The 21,836-nt window shown below is 40.0% G+C and overlaps 3 protein-coding genes across 7 annotated transcripts in view; all 3 read right to left on the bottom strand.

Annotated features, from left to right (window-relative positions):
- Window positions 1-304: 304 nt before the first annotated feature.
- On the bottom strand, window positions 305-12,724 carry trpc4ap (transient receptor potential cation channel subfamily C member 4 associated protein). 2 transcript variants are annotated; one of them, XM_004069086.4, is made up of 18 exons: window positions 12,548-12,724; window positions 10,518-10,646; window positions 9,306-9,422; window positions 9,115-9,172; window positions 8,956-9,011; window positions 7,867-7,995; window positions 6,459-6,660; window positions 6,182-6,367; window positions 5,952-6,094; window positions 5,732-5,863; window positions 5,551-5,609; window positions 5,274-5,459; window positions 5,090-5,180; window positions 4,851-4,991; window positions 3,607-3,718; window positions 3,419-3,531; window positions 2,572-2,778; window positions 305-1,326 (listed from the first exon to the last, which is right to left on the bottom strand). In XM_004069086.4, exons 1-18 carry the CDS (start codon window positions 12,674-12,676, stop codon window positions 1,189-1,191), a joined length of 2,328 nt encoding a protein of 775 aa, XP_004069134.1. In that variant the 5' UTR covers window positions 12,677-12,724; the 3' UTR covers window positions 305-1,188. The 2 variants fall into 2 exon arrangements, with proteins under 2 accessions (XP_004069134.1, XP_020559115.1); XM_020703456.2 differs by lacking the exons at window positions 10,518-10,646; window positions 12,548-12,724 and adding an exon at window positions 9,892-10,508.
- Window positions 12,725-13,604: 880 nt separating this feature from the next.
- LOC101163074 (src-like-adapter 2) lies at window positions 13,605-17,768 on the bottom strand. The gene is made up of 8 exons (XM_004069085.4): window positions 16,939-17,768; window positions 16,480-16,582; window positions 16,291-16,390; window positions 16,114-16,200; window positions 15,775-15,878; window positions 15,098-15,250; window positions 14,890-15,010; window positions 13,605-14,324 (listed from the first exon to the last, which is right to left on the bottom strand). The coding sequence occupies exons 2-8, from the start codon at window positions 16,550-16,552 to the stop codon at window positions 14,201-14,203; spliced, it is 762 nt and encodes a 253-aa protein (XP_004069133.1). The 5' UTR covers window positions 16,553-16,582; window positions 16,939-17,768; the 3' UTR covers window positions 13,605-14,200.
- Window positions 17,769-18,658: 890 nt separating this feature from the next.
- Window positions 18,659-21,836, bottom strand: part of ndrg3 (NDRG family member 3) — a 31,640-nt gene continuing 28,462 nt past the window's right edge. For 2 of the 4 annotated variants that reach the window (XM_011475392.3, XM_011475396.3), the window contains 7 exons: window positions 21,738-21,803; window positions 21,611-21,662; window positions 21,486-21,533; window positions 21,357-21,392; window positions 21,221-21,272; window positions 20,079-20,117; window positions 18,659-19,581 (listed from right to left, as the gene is read on the bottom strand). In XM_011475392.3, coding sequence (XP_011473694.1) covers window positions 19,409-19,581; window positions 20,079-20,117; window positions 21,221-21,272; window positions 21,357-21,392; window positions 21,486-21,533; window positions 21,611-21,662; window positions 21,738-21,803 — 466 coding nt within the window. In that variant the 3' untranslated portion in view covers window positions 18,659-19,408. Of the gene's footprint in view, window positions 19,582-20,078; window positions 20,118-20,873; window positions 20,900-21,220; window positions 21,273-21,356; window positions 21,393-21,485; window positions 21,534-21,610; window positions 21,663-21,737; window positions 21,804-21,836 lie in introns of those variants that run through there. The other 2 variants (XM_011475395.3, XM_020703455.2) reach the window with 2 other exon arrangements.

Raw genomic sequence — 21,836 nt, 5'->3', positions numbered from 1 at the left:
TGTCATGTAAAAGCCGAAGAAACTAATCAGAGATTCACACGAAAACACAATTAAGCTGCAGATTTAAATCTTTCAAGTGACTCAAACAAAATATAGAAAATAATTCTGGAACGACAAAGTCGCTTCATCTTTTAGAAAAACTCATCCAGAGATGCTGAGTTTGAATTTGGATGCGGTGATGATTTGATTTTTGTTGCATTGTAGCAGATTTCTTTTTCTTTTCTAAGATCAACACATTCATGCAGAGGACACGACCCAAAACCGTCCCCAGAACTCTGGCAGAAAATGACTGAGCAGAGTCTTATTTTAGAGTAACACCTGCATAGTTTATTTTATCCTATTGCATTTCTTACAACATCGGAACTTTTGTTACAGAGTGAAAATATTTTTAATTAACAAATGAAATAACATATTTAACAATAAAAGTCATTGCTCTGTGCTAATGTTTCACTTCACGCTTTTTCCAGAGTTAAAATCCATCATTTTAAACAAACCAGCAAAGTAACTTGGAAAAAGCTATAAATGATTCCCTGGGTAAAGCTTTTAAAGCCACAACAGAACGAATGGTTTTTTGGCGCGAGGAACACTGTAAGCTGGGCCTCGAGTTACCTACATGTGCCGAGTGGAGCCAATCAACTACAGCCACCTGCAAAACCAAGCTTCAATGAAGGGGCCCTGCAATTCTAATATGATTCTGTTTTCCACATGTGAAGAAATGGAGTCAGCACAGAGGATGAGGGTAGTGTGAGAGGGAGGCTGGTGGCTCCCAGCAGCCCTGTGATACACCACCATCCAGCACATCTGAATCATGATCAGGTTTCACAACTGGTTCTTATTTCTGATTCTTCTATTTTTGGACATGTTATATAAATTTTCGTAAATTTTCCTAAAGCAGAAGACCAACGCACGTCAGAACCGTTTAACCATGTGACCGATCCAAGCAGCTTTGCTCCTCTTCTTTTCAAAATCAGGGCGTAAATTAGTGAGAAAACCTTTTTTTTTTCCGGCGAATTCCACATCTGCGTCGACAGCCTCCATGCGAAGGTACGGATATCAAGAAGGTGAGGTTTTACAACCACGGCGCGGTCACGGAGCGCCCACAGGGCCGTCACCGCTTCTAGGTGTCCAAGCTCCCCGCAACCGTCTGCTCCGTCCCATTCCTGGAGCACAGAGTTCACAGGCTGGAGCTCAATCCTCCAGCAGGTCCCTGTCCAAATCCTCAAAGGGCTCATCGATGTAGCGGACTATAGCGCACAGAGAAGTCCTGTCCAAGCCCAGAAGAACTGACACCGTCTCCTTCCAGTAGCTGAAGGGGATGCAGGAGCTCTGGGGGGAGAAAGCAGGGGTTTCACAACAGCACCAGTATTATCTGTCAGTATTAGACAGAACAAATATAAACTGTTCTAAAATGGAACATAGAACATAGATGTGTTGCACTACGTGAGGCAAAGCGAGGTCACACCAGACACAGACTGGTTTTCTGAGTCTAAATCACAGATTTAGGCACATTTGGAGAAACGGTTATTTTATGTATGCAGAAAACATCTCAGATTTTTCAGTTCATCTCCTGACAAAAGAACAAAGACATAAGTATTGCGTCTATATTTTTGTTCAGTGTAGATTAGGAAAACTGTTTTTCAGCTTAAACCTGTTTATAGTCTAATCTTCTTCCTCTTTCGGCTTTTCCCATCGGGGGTCGCCACAGCGAACAAGTCGCATGGTAAACTTGGCAATGTTTTACGCCGGATGCCCTTCCTGGCGCAACCTTCTCAAAGCAACCGGGCTCGGGACCGGCACAGAGGTAGAGAATGGAACAGGGAACAGCCCGGATTCGAACCCTGGTTTCACGGACGGAAGGCGCCGCAAACCAGCGCGAGCTAAACCGACTACCATAAACCGGCTCCCATAAACCTGTTTATAGTCTAATAATTGTGGAAAATGTACATAAAAACTGTCAAACTTCCTGATTAAAAAAATAAAATGACTGGAACATTTAACAGCCAACGGAAAGAATAAAAAGAAGAACTCAGACGGCAACACAAAATGTAAAATATATTTTTAGCAAATACTTGAAAAGCTTCTCGGCCTAAGCAAATTTAAACAGTGAATTGAATTTAAAGCAGCTGATTGGGAGGGTGGTTGAGAGGTCGCCTGGAGACAGGTGGAGTGTGGGTTTGACTCCACAGTTGGGTCAAACAAATGGGACTTAAAGCCCCCCAGCTGGACTGTCAACAATAAAAGTAGGATTGGGGGTTTTAAAATCAACAAACAGTCCCTGAGTACAGCAGTGACTGCAGCTTCCTGCTCCCCCTAGAGAGGGGGAGTTTTAATGTAGATTTGATCTCAAAGCTGTAGCTGTCACATTCTTACTGCAATGCTTAAAGCCTCTTAAAGTGTTAAAAATGTTCACCATTAAACAAAAATGCAGCTCGACTGCCTGTTTAGAGTGCTCAAAGTGCCGCTCAATGTGATCACCTGACACTGAAAAATACGACGCTCCTGCTTGCCGCTTTGCAAGTCCTAAACAAAAACGTTGACAGTGGAATGCAGAAATCCAGGTCGGCGACTCACGTTTTCCAGACAGGTGCTGTCTTTGTCCTTGTTGAGGTAGTGGTGCTGCCAGAAGCGCAGCAGGTTGTGAAAGTTGTTGAGCATACAGCCCGGGTACTTCTCAGCGTACTCCTTCTCCCGCAGAGCGTTGAGGTAGAAGGGGAGCTTTGCTTTTCTCCTGGCCAGCATTAAAATAACCAAACTGGTGTTTAAGCAGCTCACGTTTTCCTGCAGACAGATGAGAGGAAGTCAGACGAGCTGCTCGGTCACACTAACCTGCTGAGCTGTGGCTGCAATCATTTAAAACTTAATTAAAAAGTATTATAAGGCAGAAGTTATTTCACACAAAAGCATACATTTTAAACATAATATGTAGAATTTTATTTTTACTGTTTAAAATTTAGAAATTTACAACAGTCTCTGCTAAAACATGTTTGGAGAGAAATTTAAAATTATATTATATTGTAAAAATCTAGTAGTTTGTTTTACTTTTTTGGTGATTTTTAGTAGAATTCATAACTTAACACAAGGATAGCATGAAAACGTGATTTTTTTGTACTGCATTCTATTCTACATGCTAACAATGAGCACTTATTGGGATTTCTGTCCAAAAAATCTCCATGAATACAGAGGAGGATGGAGAAAAGTCCATGACACTGATTTTTTACTACATAAAATAAAGTCCAATTAAATAAAAGCTGTTATATTCAAGTTGAAGGGACTCAAGAGTCACTGCACTGGGATATTTTTAAAACTTGCCATAGATTTCCTGCTGGCATTTGAAGTTTGTGTGACACTTTTCCCAACACGACAACAACGAAGCACATTTCTTTGTAAAGACGTCACAAAAACGAAAGGGAAACTAGACCTGCGTGAGCGTCTGTACGTTGATGATGTTGATGAGTCTGAAGAGGAAGGACAGTCTGTTCTCAACCCGGGCCATATACGACAGCAGCGAGCACTCTGAAAGTACTTCCACCACTGAATGAGGAAGAACGACCCGTCAGACCTCGCTTACACAAAACCCAAACTGAAAGGTTGTTTCGATAAATTTACCTTTGACGTCTTCAGTCTGACTCTCAAAGCGGTCCAACGACAGAACGATGCAGCGCACCAGCATGTTGGAGTCCACCAGAGAGCTGTTGATTTGAGTCAGGAAAGCCTGGAACTAATAAAGGAAGTAAAGGTTACTACTATTTACAACACCTTTCTGAATGAGAAACAAGAAAACACAAGCCCACAAAATACTTTGTGACATAAACAAGAAAAAAAAAACTTTTTGCAGAGTAAAACACACCAAACAGTTCTAAGCTGCAGCACAGATTTAGCAGATGTCTTCATAATGTAATCAGGAAACATAATATTGTATGATGAAAATGAACGTAATACCTAAAAAAACGTATATTATGATTTTAAAATAAAAGCAATGGTTCCCTTAAGACTGAACTGTTTCTAACAAAACGGAGTACTTTCTCATTTGGAACAATAAAGCAGTGACCACAGACCAGATTCATGCTAGACCATCACAAACTGCTGTCTAGGAGGCTGAAGTTGGTGTCTTGATTTTTTTCTGGTTTCACTTAACTTTGAGGAAAATTTTGATCTTTATCCTCTATCAAATTTGAATCTTTTTTACAACAGATTAAAATGCGATAAAGATTTTCTCTTAAACCGACCCTTTACTGTAGAAAGTGTAAACAAAAAAAGGGACACCAACGTCAGCCTCATCCGACTTTTAAGCTGTGGGGCAAAAAACAAAAACAAAAATAACAAAAGCAGCACAAAAACTTGTATTTTCTAAATATGAAAATAGACTCAAATCCTCCCAGTTTACAACTTTATTAGCAAAATTCTTGAAACATTAGAGTCTATGGCTGCACATTATGCAGAGAGGACCCGGTGTGTTTAAAAACTGTCTTAAGTCTATATTTTGGGTAGAACTCCTGGTTTTGTCGGTTAAAGTGTCGGGGCTTTCAACTTAGCTTTTCGGAAGGTAGTTAACATATTTAAGACGTGATCGAGCTGAACGACTTGACATGCTTCATAAGTGATTTACCAACACGTGGAGGACAGAATCTGGCAGTTTAACAAAATAAAACATCCCTCAGAACTAGAGAGCAATGAAAATTAAAATAATCTAAGAAATGCCTTTTTACCGGTCAGTGACTGGGGGTGCTGGTGATTGGATTCAAGGTTGTAAGTAACACAGTAAAAAATACATTTTTTAAAATTACTTTCCAGCAATTTTAACAAAGTAAAAAAAGTCAGTTTTTTAATTTTGAGAAGGAGTTGATTGATACCTTTTCTGGAGTGTTGACATATTTGTTGAATCTTTTGAAGGCGTCGATGTTGAACTTCATGAGCTCTCCCAGCAGGTCAAAGTAGCTCTGAAGGACATCTCGAGAGGTGCAACCGCTGTCTATGATGCAGAACAGGATGTGCTGCCGATAGGATGCAGGCAGACAGTAAGAAGCTGCTCATTCAAAGAGACACTGAGCCCATCGATGCATGTCTTTAATTAAAAAACGGGTTGTTTTACCTCCAACAGCCCTCTCTTCAGGAGAAACATTTGATCTGCATAAGAAGTGGCTCCTCTGAGAAAACTTTCCACAGCCCTCGCTTGCCAGAATCTACACGAAGAGACAAAATACAAAGCGTGAGGCTGGAATGCATGGGTGCTTTCTTGTTACAAACGAAAAAAAGCTAAATGAGGCGGTTCCCACCTGAAGGATGAGTCAGGAGGCTCCCTCTTCATGACAGCAAGGAGCCGTGTGAGGAGGCCCTTTTTGCCGTCACAAACCAAGCTCCTGTCGGTGTTGACCAGAGCCTCCACCTCTGGAATGTTGGCCTTCATGGATATGGCACTCAGTTCATTAAGCTCTTGGCTGTTCAGGAGGAGATACTTATTCCTAGAAGAAAAATAATGTTGGATTAAAACAAAAAGCAAACCGAGCAGAAACATACATAAGAGGGGAAAAAATAAGAGAAAGGGATTGTTACTCGTGGTGATCACTGAAACTTTGAAGAAGTCGCAAGAACTGGATTTTGAAGGATATTTCCTGCATGATAAAAACAAACAGTGTTAGTCATCCCTGTGATCTGCAAGACTCTTCCAAGGTGCAATAAGAGCAAATTTGCTCCATGGAAGGAAAAAAAATTCTACTAGTAGAAAAGTTCGTACTGGACTACAGTCACAGTTCTCATTCTGGCCATGCACAACGTGGTTTGAAGATGTGTATTTCCTCCAGATGAGCTTGTCAAACAGGTTGTTGAGTCCTGGGATGAGCCGAAACTCAGCCAGCATCTTATGAACCTGTGAAGACGCAGAACATCAGTGGGAAACGTAACTCAACTTTGCTTAGATTTGATCATTTTAAACCCTGCGTGATAAAGAAACGTACCTGGTTCCTTTGCCGGCCCATAAGAAGAACGCAGAGCACATACAGAACTTCTACTTTATACATAATTTCATGAACAATCTTCATGGATTGAGGCAGTCTGTGTCTCAGGGGGCTGGTGGCCAAAGAACTTTCATCTGATGACTCTAAAAGAAGTCAAACAAGGAAGGCCACGGTGAATCTCCAGACTTAAATAAAGATGGAGGCTCCATTACGAGTGGCTGCTGCTTCACCTGTACTGCTTTGTTCAGTCTCCTCAGTAGCCATCTGCATGAGGGCATCCAGCACCAGAGCATTGTCCAGCCACGTGTACCAGTCCTCCAGCTCCTGCAGGAAGTTCAGCCCCGTGGCTTCCGACACCTTTCTAGTTGCCAGCTTGCAGAGACGCTCAATAAACCCGGGGATGCTTAAGAGAGTCACTGTGGGGAAAATAATTCTATCTTGTAAAAACCTTTACAAAGTTTTCTTTACAAACACCCATGTGACCATAGCACTTCTTAAATGCCCTACCCTGGTTGATCTCTGCACGTGAAGGGCTGGCGGTCTTCTTTTGGTGTGCATTCTTGGCCAAAAGAGTGTGCTTGTCATCATTTCCAGCATCTGGCTCAGAGATGGTCACAGACAGGATGCGGCAGAAGTTGGCTAGCTGTTGCTGGTCGAAGCTTTGGACCAAACCCGACAGATTAGGAATGCCTTCCAAGGGAATCATCTCCTTCAAATGCAAACAGATACACTTGTCACCAAACTGGGAATTCCATTACAATCATTAAACAGCCACATTAAAAACAGCTAAATTCCCCAATAACCGCGGAAAACAAAATCTTCATTAGGTTACACGAGGTTTAAATGATCAAAATGTTTAGCAGAAAATGCAAAATATCAGAAAATGACAACAGGAACACAATTTGCTTTCTCTCTGAAGAACTCTTCATGGACTGAACGGCAAAAATAAGAAATTTCCTTCACTTGTCATAACTACAGATTGTTTCATCCATACTTAAAGCAATGAGGTAATGTGTTGAGCAGAATGTAAAGATAAAAAGGATGTTTGTGGCTGAAAAGCAAATAACTGTAAAAGGTTTGGTTCTAAAACTGTCAGGCCCTTTGAGGTTGGAGAGACAGAGGATGTGGGATTACTCCCAGGTGTTCCCACCTTTAGGCCAAAATCACCAGAGAATGACAAATTCAACAACTTTGTTACCATAGTAATTTGTATTTTGTACAGCTACCTCAATGTTAAAACAAGTGTTAGCTGAAATTACAATATAAGCACATAAGAATTATTTACACTTAAATATAAGAACATATGATTGCTTGTAATTGAATCTTAGATTTCTGAGTATAAAAGGAGATCGCTGTGCCTAATGTGTATTAAATGTAAACAGCAGACACACTACACCTTCAGGCACCAATGTGGCAGATGTACTTATGGCTACATTTAGTCCTGTCAATTGATTTGATCTTTTTACCTTTAAAACACTCAAGGTTACTGAAACACGAGGAAGATATTAGTTTATGGAAGTGTGCTGCACAGTGCTGGACTTCATCAGTGAGGCATCAAAGCAGCAGATGCACTAACTGCACTAACTCCACTGTATATGAATGTGACTTGAAATAAAAATTAAGATTCATATTAATCTATTGCATCTAAAAAGTGGAATATGATCAAGTTTTGCTATTTGCTATTAGAAGCGCGAGTCTGAGGAAAACTGGGTCATGGATTTAGTGAAGTTACACATTTGAAGATCATTTATGTTTATACATTTTTTAATTGCACCTCTAAGAAAAATGAGCAAGAACGTTGTCAAGCAAGAATGGCTTAAAGAGTAAAGTGACTAAATCCCTAACAGTTTAAAGGGCAATGGTCTACATATATATATATATTTTTTAATAATTCAAAAATAAAACACACACTGACCTTTTTGACTCCTAGAATATCTTCAATTAAGGTAGCAGTCTGCAGAAAGGTCTTTTTGTTTGTCATCAAGGTGAAGAGGAACAGAACAAAGTCATCCCTCGCTGCCAGGTTCTTGGTCACGCCCTCGATCTACAAATTAAGAGTAAACATTTTTCTCAATCACTACATCTGTCAACTTTGCACACTAATTTTGGCACTCTTCATTACAGTTTATATTTGCACACTTGTATATACTGTTTGTTGATATTGTATTACGATGTTTCTTCCTTGCTATTCTTGCACTGATGGCGATGCTTCAACCTCATTGTACAACGGACAATGACAATAAAGCAAATCTAATGTAATCTAATCTTGAACATATAATTTCCATTAAGGTTTTATATTTGCTGCTGCAGATAAAACAAAAACATCCAATGAACATTGATTATGTAACACATTTTACAGTTGGGATGTCTCGATCTGATCACGTGATTGGAAATCAGGCCGGAGGATATAATTAATATATATAGTTAATGTAGGATATTTATCTTATTTTTTCATTATTGTGATCAGCGCTAAATAGTTTGAGCAGGAAACACAAAAACAGTTCAGTTCATAAAGTTAGCAAAATATTCACAGATGCAGATTTCTAGGCCCAATAACTTTCAATAAACATTTACAACTTGTTTTGTCCTAATGCAAACGAGGACCATCAAAACCATTTAAAGTAAAAAAAAATGTTTTTAATGAGAATTAAACAGACAGCTGCAAAGGGAGATATATGATGAAAAATGTTCAATAGCTCTGGAAATACATAAGTCAAACATTCTCTAATGACTAATGATCACATTTTTCTAGTTGATAGCTGCACTATTTTTGCTTAATTGTTCACAGAGGTGCTCTGTCTCAGTGTTGCGTAATAAAAGAAGGTTAATACAATTTTAAAAAAGGGGGAAAACTGGATCTATTTATTATGTTTGTTCATTTTTTATGGTATTAAAGTATCAGATTGGGAGTCTGTTTCAGCAGATACTCAAAATCAAATGACTGAATCAGATCGGGGCCAAAAATACCCGAGCGGGACATCCCTAAAAAAAAGCGAGTACTTACACATATACCGCAGTTGTATAGAACACTTAGACAGTCTTTAACCAAGTCCTCATTCACTGTTGAGGTACAAGCACAGATGTGTCAGCGTCAAGGTAGATTTGGATAAAAATTACATAATTTCCTAAGAGCAAACAAAGAAAAGGTGACAATTCTTCTTACTTTTGGGGGTTTTCTTCTGCATCGATAGTGTGGGTCTCATCAAGATCTCCACAAGCAGCTTAAAGGAAACAAGGTTTGTGGTTATTAGAAATTTGTACAGGCGTTCCGTATAAAACGGGCACACCAGACATCCTGAATGTCTCCAGCATCAACAACAACAAACCACTGAACTGAAAAACCACAAAACTTACATCAACTCCACCAAAAAGGTCAAAAGTGTACATGTTGGGGAAGGTGGATTCCTGAGCAGTTTTTCTGTCCTCTGTAACACAGGTCATCGCTTCAAAGGAGAGCCTTGATGACAATATCTAAAAAAAAAAAAAAAAAAATAGATGACTATTAGCCAGTTACTAGGAGTGCAACGATATGCTAAAATCTCAATGTGGTTCGATTCAGAGTTTCTTAGGGCTCGGTTCGATATGTTTCAGTTCGGTACGGCTGTTTAACAAATCTGCCTGACATGAACTACTATTTTATTAACTATTATTTTATTGTTATTTACTGTGTGTGTTTTGCTGTCGGACACCTGAATTTCTCCCTTGGGATATTAATAAAGTTTTTATCCATCTATTTTCTGTATTTTTTCGGTACAAAAAAGGCAGAAAAAAATTACTTGCAAAATGCATTTATTGGTTTTACATAACAATAAATAAAATTGACCTATGATGGTGATCTGCTTACTAAAATAATTAAAACTATTATCTGCCAGGAACCAAAACCTTTGGAAAATCAACACTGGCCTGAAAAATTAACTTGCACATTTATTTTCTGGTAGACCTGATTGTTCCATGCTGATCCTGTGGACATGCGCACTGTCACCTCCGTCACCTAACAGCCGTTGAACCTGAACTGCAATGACGTTTCTGACCGTGGAAGGCGGATCTTCCTTCGGAGTTCACTTCCCCGTTCGGACCCTCCATAACTGAGCAACACAAACTGAGCATGTGTTCACACACACACACACACACACACTTGTACTCTGCGCTAACTCTTTTATCTGTAAAAGCAAAAACAACCTGAGTGCAGAAACCATTGAAAGTCCCGGCGGAATACCGCGAATAACATTCCGCCTCGGCGCAAAGTTAATACATTTGGGGAGAAAAAAATAAACAAACCGAAAAGGTACAAGAGTGAACTGAACCGAAAGTGCCGTACCGAAAGGGTTCGGTCCAACTACGTGTACCGTTACACCCATACCATTTACATTTCTAGATACAAAAAGAAGTGATCAAAAAACAGGAAAGTGCACAGCTCCAGAGGGAAAACAGACACAATCATAAGCATTGTTAACATATGCAGTTTAATGTGTATAAAATTGTAATTTATGAGTCATTCAAATGTTGTGTGTGCTGCTGTTTTTTGGGACATGGTTCAAAATGTCCAGATTAGTGCCATGTGCTTGCCTTGAGAAAGCTGTGGGCTTGTAGAAGGTCACTGTTGGGATGGCTGCTATCATAGAGCTTTTGGAGGAGAACAGGGATGCCATACCACTTGTTGTGTTTATCCGACTCCTGGAGCAGACCGGCTGGAAGCTGCAACACAAAGTTAAGCATTTTTTAAACACTACAGCACAGATATTTTAATAGCATCTGTTTAACTCTTTCTTAAAGACCTGTAAAGCTTTTTTTTTAAATTATGATCAACTTTCGCCCATTTTCACTTCAGTTTTAATAGACCAAATTGTGTTTTAACATGTTACAACCTTCAAAAGCAGTCAATATGTAAAATTGCTACATTTTTCTCAACACGTTTGAGGCGCTACGTCTTGATTTCAAACATGAAATCCAAACTGGTTAATTGACACTGCCCCTTCCAAACAATTTATCACAATTACTTGCAATCAAATGTAAAAAAGGGTCTAGTGTTGTAATAAAAAGGACAGTATTGTTCCAAAGCTGTACAGTGGAGAGTGATGACAAGAAGATAAAAGAAAAGAAAAAGAAAATAGTTACAGATGCACAAAAAAGCAAAAGGGGCATTTTGTATATCTGTATATCTAACAAAATGATCAAACATATTTAAATATGTTTGATATATAGAGCACAAGTGTTTGGGTGTTTCAAAAGTAATTAAGTCAATTAATTTAATTTCTTAGCACATAAATGGTTTAATTTACTTTACTGTGAAACCAGAGTTTAGTTATTTACAAATTTTATTTAACATGACAAATTTTCAGAAACATACATTACTTTTTGTGATACAATAAAAGAACTGACCAGGACAGAAATTTCCTTGGGCTCAGATCCTTGTGCAACAAATCCTGCTGAATTTCTGGACAGACTCTTTTGTAATCTTTTTATTGCAAAAACATTGAAGCACTTTTGCCATTTTCATCATTTTTTGCAATTTTATCAATACTATTTATAGTGTATTTCTTGTTGTGTAAATTGAGTGTAAAACTTCAAAGAGTCTTGTCAAACATTAGAGGACAACCTATAACTAACTGAATAAATAACCTAAGTCATATCCCTTCCTTTGTGCAGTTTAAAGGCACTAGCTACAAGGACAACTGTTTATACAGTCATCTTTTCCTAGGTTTTATCACAACATTCAGGCAAAAGTTAGCAATGGCAAAATGTGGATGTACACAATTGTCTAACTACATCATCAGGGCAGACACACAAGTGCCTTTAAAAGAGAGAAAACTGTGATAAGAACAATAGATAAAGAAACTGGGTATTTAAAATGTGAAGTAGAGACAGAAAAGGCCAAATTCAAAATCTCAACTGTCGACATCAAATCTGCAGTTTGTTTCTCTGCAGTAAATTTCCATTTTCATCTTTTAAATGTAGTGTAGACTGTTTCTTTAGTGGAAATAAAGGTTAAATTAATCCCAAACGGCTACAGCGCCAAATTTACTTGTGGAAACGATAGGTTATGCGGTGAGTGTCTGTTGTTACGTAATCACCTCTGAGCCGTTCAACTGGCTTACAAGACAGCTAGCTAGCAGCAGTTAGCCCGTTTGCTAGCATGAGCATACCCTAATCATCTTCGTTTATGGTCATTACAGAGACGATTCAAGTAATTTAACGACTATTAATTGCTAGATGACGTCCGATAAAAATATAAACACTGACCTGGGGTAGCTGTACTTTGTACTGAGTCTCATATTTATTGATGCTAAGCTAAAAGCTAACAACAAAAGACCGATTAATGAGCGGAGCTATCGGTTTACACCTGCTGAATCCAAAACGCCTTTTAACTGAAATGCTAAAAATGTATTCTGTAATTCGTGGCAACACGTTTTGTTTTATTTGTCGAACGATGTGTGCCCGACTTTAAGCCACCAAGCAGACGATCAATCTCCAGGTTGGACTCCCAAACGACGTCTTGTCTTCGTTTCTGTTCTTCTGCCTGGGCTTGATTCCAAACGCAAGCCCCTGGTTTACATGGATGTTCTTGAACATTTACTTAGCCGTGTTGTTATACTAACCTGAGTCCCTCGACTGAAACCCCTGCCAGTAACTTTACTGGTCGAAAACTTTGTGACGATATTACTGCTGCATTTTCTCAGTTTTCCTCTTAAGCAAGGCGCGTCGAGCCCCACAGGCGTCGCCATCATTTCTTCTTCCTGGACTCAACTGTTTAGGCAGGAAGTGGAAGCCAGTGATAAAGTGCTGGAGGTGATAAAGCGCCCTCTGCTGGCAGATACATATACCGCACACTCTGTTGTTTAGTAACATCACTACTACAACTACTACCACAAATAATAATAAGAAGAAGAATAATGATGATGATAATAATAATAATAATGTTTTTGTTTTAATTTTTGGGTTTCCACTCTATGCAAAATAGTGCAGCATTTTTTTAGTGCAGCATTATTTTTTAGAGAAGTTAGTAATCTTTTCTGATGTCAACTATAAAACACTATTTTGAACCTGACCTGTAATACATATAGTTATTTCTGAAATACCGTCATGTTTTTAAATTGAAGTTTTGAACGAAAATTTGATGAATATGTAAAAATAATGTGAATAATAGTTCAAGCATAGCAGGGAAGGGATTCTATAGGTTTGCTTCCTTCTACTCCTTGGTAAGCAAACTGTTTTTGACAAACTTAACACTTAATGTATTTAATGGATTATGTATTGTATGTATAAGTACAAATACAGTACAGACCAAAAGTTTGGACACACCTTCTCATTCAAATGAATGGGAAGATGTGTCCAAACTTTTGGTCTATTAATGACTATGAGTAATGGCATTATTTACATGTGAATGTATGTGTAGGATAGATTTGGTATATGTATATCCTCTTTTGCTTTTATTTTTTATTTTCCAATTAAATAGTGACTAATTATCTAAAGTTTTATATGTTTAAGTGCAGATGTACATCTCTTTTAAAATTTTTTTCCTTGGATTGCTTAAAATAAATCAATTCTGAAACTGAATTTTTACAACTGAGGAAAACAAAATAGAGATGACAGACGAAAAAGGTTACCCTCTAATTTAGTTGGGTTAACTCCCTACCATAACAAAACTACACATCATTTTCTCATTGTTTTTTATTCATAACATTTAAGTGCAATGTGACATATTAATTATAGTCGGTGAGAAGTTTAACTATTTTTTTTCAATTTAATGATATTTTGGTCATTTTCCCCCATACAAATATGAATCGAATAAATATTTTATTAAAAGAAAACATATTACAGTTTCTGATTTATTAGTTTCTGACATGGTGGCATTATTTCCTTTACCTGGCACTTTTTATTGGATTCCAACAACATAACTACAGTAAAAGTCATATCACAGATATATTGATGACTTAAAATATTTGTAACATTGTTTCCACAATAATTTATAAGTTAAAAGAAACAATCAAAACTGAAAAAAAAATATATATATATTTTCCATCATCAGCTCAAATCTCCTTGCATGTTCAGAAAAACTGTCAGCAGTTTTCAGATCTCAGAGCTGTGTAGTGTCTCAGTTCCCCTTGCTGCTTCCAAACAGTCCTCCAAAGCCACGTGGCCATGCACAGGACCTCTTCCTCTGGCTTGCTTGTGCTACTGTGGCAGACACAGCACAGTACTTCATGCTGTATGTTTGATGTTGTTAACTCAGGGAGACCAAAGGCCTTTCCTCAAGTGTCCCAGCTATGTTCATCGCCCTCTGTCATTTGCAGGTAAGAGGTGATGGCCTCCCTCAGTCCTTCACTCACCAGAGAATGGCCCGAGTCGGTTCTCTTCCTTCTGAGAATCACTGACCTGAAGAGATCAACAAAAAAGGGATGTGCAATAAGAGTGAGTACAAAAAACAAAATGACATTTTAACACACAAAAAAACAACAAATATCTTTGGATTTTAGGTTTTTGCAAAAGTGGTTGCATAGTACAACCAGTCTGAGCATTCTCCTGCTTCCTCTCGCCCAGTGAAACTATCATGTAACCCTTGTGCTATCTTAGATGACCCCACCCTTACATTGACATGTTCTCCCTACCATGACAAAGGTGGATAAAGGTGGAAAGATTTCATGTAATCCATGGACACCAGTGAGGTTCACAAATCATTGAAGAAAAAAGGTTCAGTGCACTGTCTAGTGGGTCTAGATGACCCAATTCCCAATGTTAAAGTGCCTAGGCTAGCACAAGGTTTAATCTGCTGGCAATTTTGTTCTTGCACTCCTCTCACCAGTTAACTCATTGAATCACTTAAACCTGCAGATTGCTTCCTAATGCTTAGAGAACAAAACTTTAAAAACCAGTGACAGGATTGAGTGTCTCTCTTTGCACTACAATCATTAGATTCAAATCCAAAGCAACCATTTCTCACCTGCTTATGTCCTTCCAGTTAATAGTAGGCCTTCTGATAATGTTGGGAACAGGCCTGGGAGTGTCTAACCCCTGGATGAAGCAAGGCGCTGTCAGCTGGCAGCACAGGCCGTTTGCAGACTCTGCAAGAGGAGCCCCAGTTTTCAGTCAGTTTTATACGTTTTGTTGTCTTAAGGCACCCAGAAGAGAGTCCCCGCTTCAGTTCTGACCTGAATAGTGTTCCACGAGGCAGTGTAGGGAGGGGAAGGTGAGTCCTGGAGAAATATAGTACCAGTTGTTTTGGAGGCGGTAGATGCGGTAGTGCTTCACAGGATTCAATCGTGAGGAGTTGGTTCTCATCAAGATGGATAGTGAGTGGCTGTCTGAAGACAGAAATATCCCACAGATGCAGCGGTTAAGATATTTTTGTTTTGACTTGGCTGATCTTTTGGTGTCTCACATGAACCAAATGTCATCAATTTCTACAACTAGTTATCCTGTTTTTCAATAAAAACTTTTTGTAGGACACATTTTTGTTTCTCCACATATTTAATCAATGTTTCCAGAAAGTTTATGGTTTAAAAAGTAGCCTGGAGGAGAAATAGAATTTAGAAATCACAAATGTCTTGTGTGCTTCCTTATTCTATAATCTTCACTTCTAACAATGAACAAACAATGATCAGAACAAATCAGTAATAATCAGACTATTTTTTTCCAACAGGAATGATTTCTTGAGGATAAATTTGCTTCTGGTTTATAAAAGCAGAACAAAAATTAACCTGAGCAAACCTAAAATGGTATGAAAGCACAGACAGGCTCAGCATTCTGCCCCCTTACAATTAAAATAAATTAAAACTTTCACTAAAAAACAGTTCCTTTACACAAAAGGTTACAACAAAGCTCTTACCTCTGTTTGTTTCCGATTCTCGAATCAAAAAGGATCCGTTCTGGTTATTGGGTTTCTGCAGCAGCTCCTCTGCCTTGTACCTGCTGATGCCTGTGAACAGCCACCTGCAACAAAGGACATCACACCTTCAGACTGGGACACCAAATTCTGTCCTGACGTCTGGAAAAACCCATTAGAAGAAGATCTGAGCTTGTTGAGTAGGACTGAGGTGGAGGAGGCAGAGGCTGAATGTGTCACTGGAGAACAAGCATTTGTCTCCACTGAGGAACAGTTCACCTACACGGACAGTATGCCTCATTTATTTTTTTGTGCTCACAACAACAGCATACAGCTCCTCACCTGTGCATCACTTTGGCTGTATAGTTGGTGGGGATGTAGCTATCACGGCCAGTGGTTGAGGATCTCACCGTCATGAAATCTCCATCTCTGTTTTTGTTCCAAAAGAGAAACAAATTTAACGTAGGGTTCTTTTTTTAACTGTGGCAAAACTGAAACCTTACAAGCTGTTCCACTTACTCTGATACGATGAGGAGTCTCTCACCAGCAAACATGGTGGGTTCGGTGTCTTCGAACGTTGGGTAGTCGTGGAGCGATACAATCACATTTTCCTGGAGGACTACAGAGCCACAAAGAGAAGCGGTGAACATTTGATCTGGGGAATCTGTATATTTAAGTTTGCATGTCTGTGTTCTGAGCTGAATCTACCTGGTGAGTCTGATTCAGGTGCATTTTCTAAAACCTCTAAATTTGAGCAACATCTGGTTAAGCAGGAGCCCATTTTTCAGCAATCTGAGACGTCTGCCAAGACCTAAAGAGAAAAAAAACCAACATTAAAATAAACTAACTGGTTGTTGCCTGCTAACTTTGTCACACACAGGGGATGTACATGCGTCATAACAAGGCAACCAAAAGCAAAATACTCAAGGTGTCAAACCACAACAAAAGGTGCTGATATCCTGCGTTCAAGTTCCATGCAGAGCATGGCAGGAATAAGGTCCACATCTCAAAAGGGGAGATTTTATTCTGTTCATGCAATCGTTTTTTTTTTTTTTGCAAAGTTCAATCTGTGCAGCATATTTATACAAGTTAAAGGACATATAACTAAAATCTTGGAGGCAGAAGTTGAGTCAAATGGCGAGCAAAATAAACAAAAAGGTCGCTCACCTTTTGAAGTTCTGCTTGGAGAAGTAATAGTCCTCAGAAATGCAGAGCCACAAACAAATTCCAGGTCTTCTTGTTCATAAATCCGTGTCTGTAGTCACCATAAAGATGCAAACGTGTCCTGCATGTCGGAACTCAGGCCTGCTGAACAGATTGCTCCCCTCTCTGCTCACTTCACATGAAGACTGCTGTGTTTTTGCTGCTGGCGGCAATGAAGGCTGACTGAAGAGCAGAGGTTTCTCGCCTCACATAAATGCATGTCGCGAAGCCGCAGCTTCCTGTGACGCGAAACAGTTTCAACATCCTGGACTGATCTGCAGACAGTTCAGCTGATACTATATCAATTGTTTACAGAATGAAGTGTCAGCGTACGTAAGCACCCTTAATGTTCTTGCCATTCAGAATGATCCTGTTGCACCACTGTGGGGTGGATGTCATAGAAGGTCAAAGGTGAAAATCTGCATTTGAACATCACACCTAGATATCAAATATGCACATCTTCCTTTCCACTCTGATGCTCTCATTAGCTATAGGGAAACTAGAAGTCAAACTTTTGCAGAATCGTGATGCTCCCCTTGCCTCATTCAGAGGTTCACTGATTAAACTGTGTTTTTTTAAGCATGAAGCATCTAACGTATGAAAACCTAACTTAGGCTGCACAATTTGAAATGTCAGAAAAAGATGAAGCGTGATGTTTGTGAGAAAGAGCGGCGTGGAAACGAGAGAAGATCAAATCAGTGCTGAATAAGCAGATGGAAAGTTTGCTATCAAGAATTTGTTTGAGCTGCCAAGTCAATCACATCAGATTGTTTCACGTGTCATGCAGCTCCCAAGATACGTTTTGTGCATTTCAGTCAGACAACTCTTGCAGAAGAACATTTATTTCACGACATCTTTAGGTTTTCACAACATCTTTAGGATGACATTCACAATTTGATTCACAACTTCGTTTTGGCATAAGGCTCCGTTCAATTCCTTGAGACAATTATTTTTCCATACACTTTCGGGTAACAACCCCCGTAACGGAGCCCACAGGTGGAAGCCGGGGAGGAGGGAGGGGCAAAGAATGAGCGCTGAAGGTAAGAGAGAATGAACAATTGTACACCTGACTTAAATAGGACGCTAAGCAGGTGGGTTAATTAACAGACCCGCCCTAGGGGAGTAACCTGCAATTCTGCCGAGTGTCTGCCCGAAATGCGACGAGTCGCTTATTTAAAACAATTCAATGGCTTCATTAGCACTCATTGATATAAACTGGACTAAAAGTGGTGATCTGAGAAGTTTCATGTGGTTGGATTATGTTGCACAGAACCTCCTCACATGCAGAAGACAGGCTGAGGTACCAGACATCCCAGAAGTCTGTGCTGCACCTCTTTGAAGGTACCTAGTTTTCGTATAAGCACTTTATTCTTGTTCCAGTTCGTTCCTTTTCAAGTTTCCTTTTTTAGTTACAATACAGCTGATCTTTGTCTTTTGATGGAGGGCTAAATATAGCCAGCTCATCTGCGACAACAGCAGTTATCACTCAGCTTCGGAAATAAGAGCAAGTGTGGTTGGAAACAACTTCAACCACAGTCTCCTCACTTTTCCACCAACTAGAAGCAGCAGCGGCAGCCTTAACAGATCTACGGTGTGCGTTCTCTCTTAGTTTTATTTATAGAAACACCACAAAGATGTTTACACATACTCAGCTCTGGAAACCTCTAGAAAAAGTACTGACACATGAAGCAGGCGCGTACTTTATTTGCAGCTTTATTCAGAATATAAATACACGGAATCAGCACAGTGAGAAGCACCACTTGAAGGGGGCTTTTCTTCTTCTCACGTACAGTTTCAGCCAAACACAAACATCAGCGCGGTGCAGAAGGACAACGAGAAAGATTTTAAAACCAAATTGTAAAAGAAGACCAAAAAAATGAATGTTTAAAAGTAGCTCTACAAAAGTTTTCGACGTGGTCAGACAGGATCAGTGCTACAGTTTGCAGTGCTACTTTGTGAAATGTCTTGTTTCGTTAGAACCAAGGCAGTGCAGAGGTGCTGCAGGTCCACTCCTGAAGCCACAGTAGGGTCAAAGATCCCTCTTTGCACACCAGGACTACCAGAAAAAGACTGGGGTTTTAACATAAAATGATGGGATGAATGGCGGTCAGTGAAACACACATGTCAAGAGTAAAAAAAGTTCTTAAAACACATCATTTCAACGGTGTTAGGAGGGCTACGACAAAGACAAAAGTGGAAAAAATAAATAAATAAGAGGTTAGATGTCTCAGTTAAATGGTGTTTCCCATTTGAATACACAACACATTAGAATATAGTTATGTCTGACAGTACATTTAATATTATATGCATCTGTTAATATATTAGATCCTTCTGTCACATAGATGCCCTGGCGTTAAGTTGCATCGGAACAAGATTAGAGAGAAGAGGGGGCATATATGTTACTATGAGGGAGTGCAGGGGCGGGGTGGGGGGTTTAACACGAGACCTCCATGGTCTGAGTCCCAGACTGGCGGTCCAGGGCCCCGGCGGAGTTGCTCTCCAGCAAGCTGTTGAGGTTGTTACGACTGCGGCTGGTGTCCATGGAGGTGATGCTGGAAGAGGAGGTTGTGCGCGAGCGAGCCAGGCGGGTCATTCCTGCTGACGGCACTGAGGAAAACAACAACAACAAAAGCTAGCATTACTATTCCACTCACACGGGGCTCAGACTCAGCGTGGGAAATACAGACAAAAACTAAATCCACAAACAAAACAAAACAAAAAAACAAGTGCTTACCATGCAAACACTTCTCAATAAAAGTTTGAGAAATGTGTGCCTCCTCCAGAAATAAATATAAATACAAGGATCCAACTGAGGAACACAACATTTGCAACAGCAGCAGGTCATGCAGCAAAATAGGACACTGACATAAGCAGCATGCTAAAAGGGAGACTAACCTCCTACAGAGAGATGAATGTATGCAAAAGGGCTCTCAGAGTGCTCCACACTTACTGCACCCTCCACCACCAGCTGCTGTTGGGAACAGCGCTTTCTAGAGAATTCTGCATGCATCGACATTCATCCACTGTGGAGCATCACAAAGTTGTTTTTTTGTCTTTTAAGCTCAAAGCCTCCCAGGTTTGGCGGCCGCTTCAAAATCTGGTACCTGATTCGTTGCTCAGGTGACTGAGATGAACGTACGGGACTGCAGGCATTGATTCAAGATGGAAAGACAGGAGAAAGGCAGATAGGTTGAAAAAGGTGTGTTGCTTTACCACACATATAGAAGGGAGGTTTTGGCAAAGCTTGGTTGTGAAGCTGAGGACAAACACGCTCCCCGCCAATAAAAGAAGTTAGAAAATATCACAGCATATGTGTAAAACTATCATGGCGATCAGCCACTGGATTTCACTCTGCAATAAGGTGCTAATGGAAATCAGCTTTAAGAAACATGCTGAGGTGTTAAGTTTTTATTTCCACACTTCCTCTGCATGAAAGCACTCTCTTTTAATCTGCTCTAATCCTGCAGTGGCATTTGCTCGACGGGGGCCAGACTGGCCTTTAAAGCAACACTTTGCTCCACCCGAGGGTCCTTCCCTCAGTGTGGGCTTTGGGAACAACAAAGAATAAAAGAGAAACGAAATCCAACAACAGCAGATGTCAGCTGTGTGACTCAGGCAAGCAAATCCACGTTCCTCCATGGATCATAGTCAGAGGAGCTGGAATGTGCTTGTTTTTCTCAAGCTGACTGTAAAAGCTGGAGGCCTGTTTAACTGGGCACCGTTGGATCTTTGCAGAACGACGTTGCGTCATTAAACAGTTCTGTGCAGAAAAGAGAACGCACACCATGGACACAAAAGAGGGTAATTTTTGACGCCCACTCAAAACTGAACAGGAAGCAGAACGCTCTTCAGCACATCAAATCCATTTTTTTCTCATGCTACAGGCACTTACACCTCACCTACTGAGGGTTGCGAGTACCGCACACTGCAAAGAGAGGAACGGTGTTAGCGTTGTTTGCGTCTCACAGACTGCCTCTCTGCCACCAGGCTGACACAAAACAGAAAACGCCTGATTTCACGCGTCGCTGGCCACAGGCCAGACCCTCGGCGGAGGGGTGTCCAGCAGCCAAAGCCGTCCTCGTTCAAGAGCCTTTTCTCATTGCACTCACGTCAACAGGAAATTCAGTCCTGGACCACAAAAACGTCACCTCCAAGAGAAAAACACACTGATACTGGCTGCCGTTTACTAGTATGAACCGGTTTCAGGTTTAGCCTCAAAGACCAAAAGGGTGAGTTGTTTACTTACTGTAGCCCATGCCCTGAACAAAGTATTTGAATGCCTCAGCAAGCTTCCCAGGCTGCAAACAGATAAAACATTACCGTTAAAATAAATTTTGGACCAAAAAAAGAGTCTTGATGTTTGTAAAAATTTAAATACAAACCTGCACAACTTGAGGCAGGCCTCCACAATCAGCCATCTGAGGGAATATTATAAGAATCAATAAAAACAGGATTTTCAATAGTCAAAGTAAGATTTTTTTTTTGTTTTAAACCACAAAAAAAAACCTCGCCTTCAGCAGTGTAGTCTTGGTGGGATTCAACCTGGAATTGCACTCCACCTAATAAATTAAAAAAGGAGGGAAATTTAAAATATAGAAGTGGGCGGCAATAAAAAAGTAATAATCCACTAACTCACCACAGCCTCCACAGCAGGTGATGTGTCACCTACAACCAGCAGGGCAGGGCACCTGGAGCAAATGAGGACATTTTAATTTCCACACAGACCTCCACATGCAGGAGCAGGTTTCCCCTTTAACACCTACGTTAATGTGTTGACTGTGTCCTCATTCAAACCGACGACGGGTCTCTCAATGCCCAGATCTTGGCGGCTGGTGACAGTTTAGGATGTTAGGGACAGAAGG

The sequence above is a fragment of the Oryzias latipes genome, chromosome 5 (genome assembly GCF_002234675.1).
Source record: "Oryzias latipes chromosome 5, ASM223467v1".
NCBI lineage: Eukaryota > Metazoa > Chordata > Actinopteri > Beloniformes > Adrianichthyidae > Oryzias > Oryzias latipes.
This window is presented reverse-complemented; position numbering and strand designations above follow the sequence as displayed.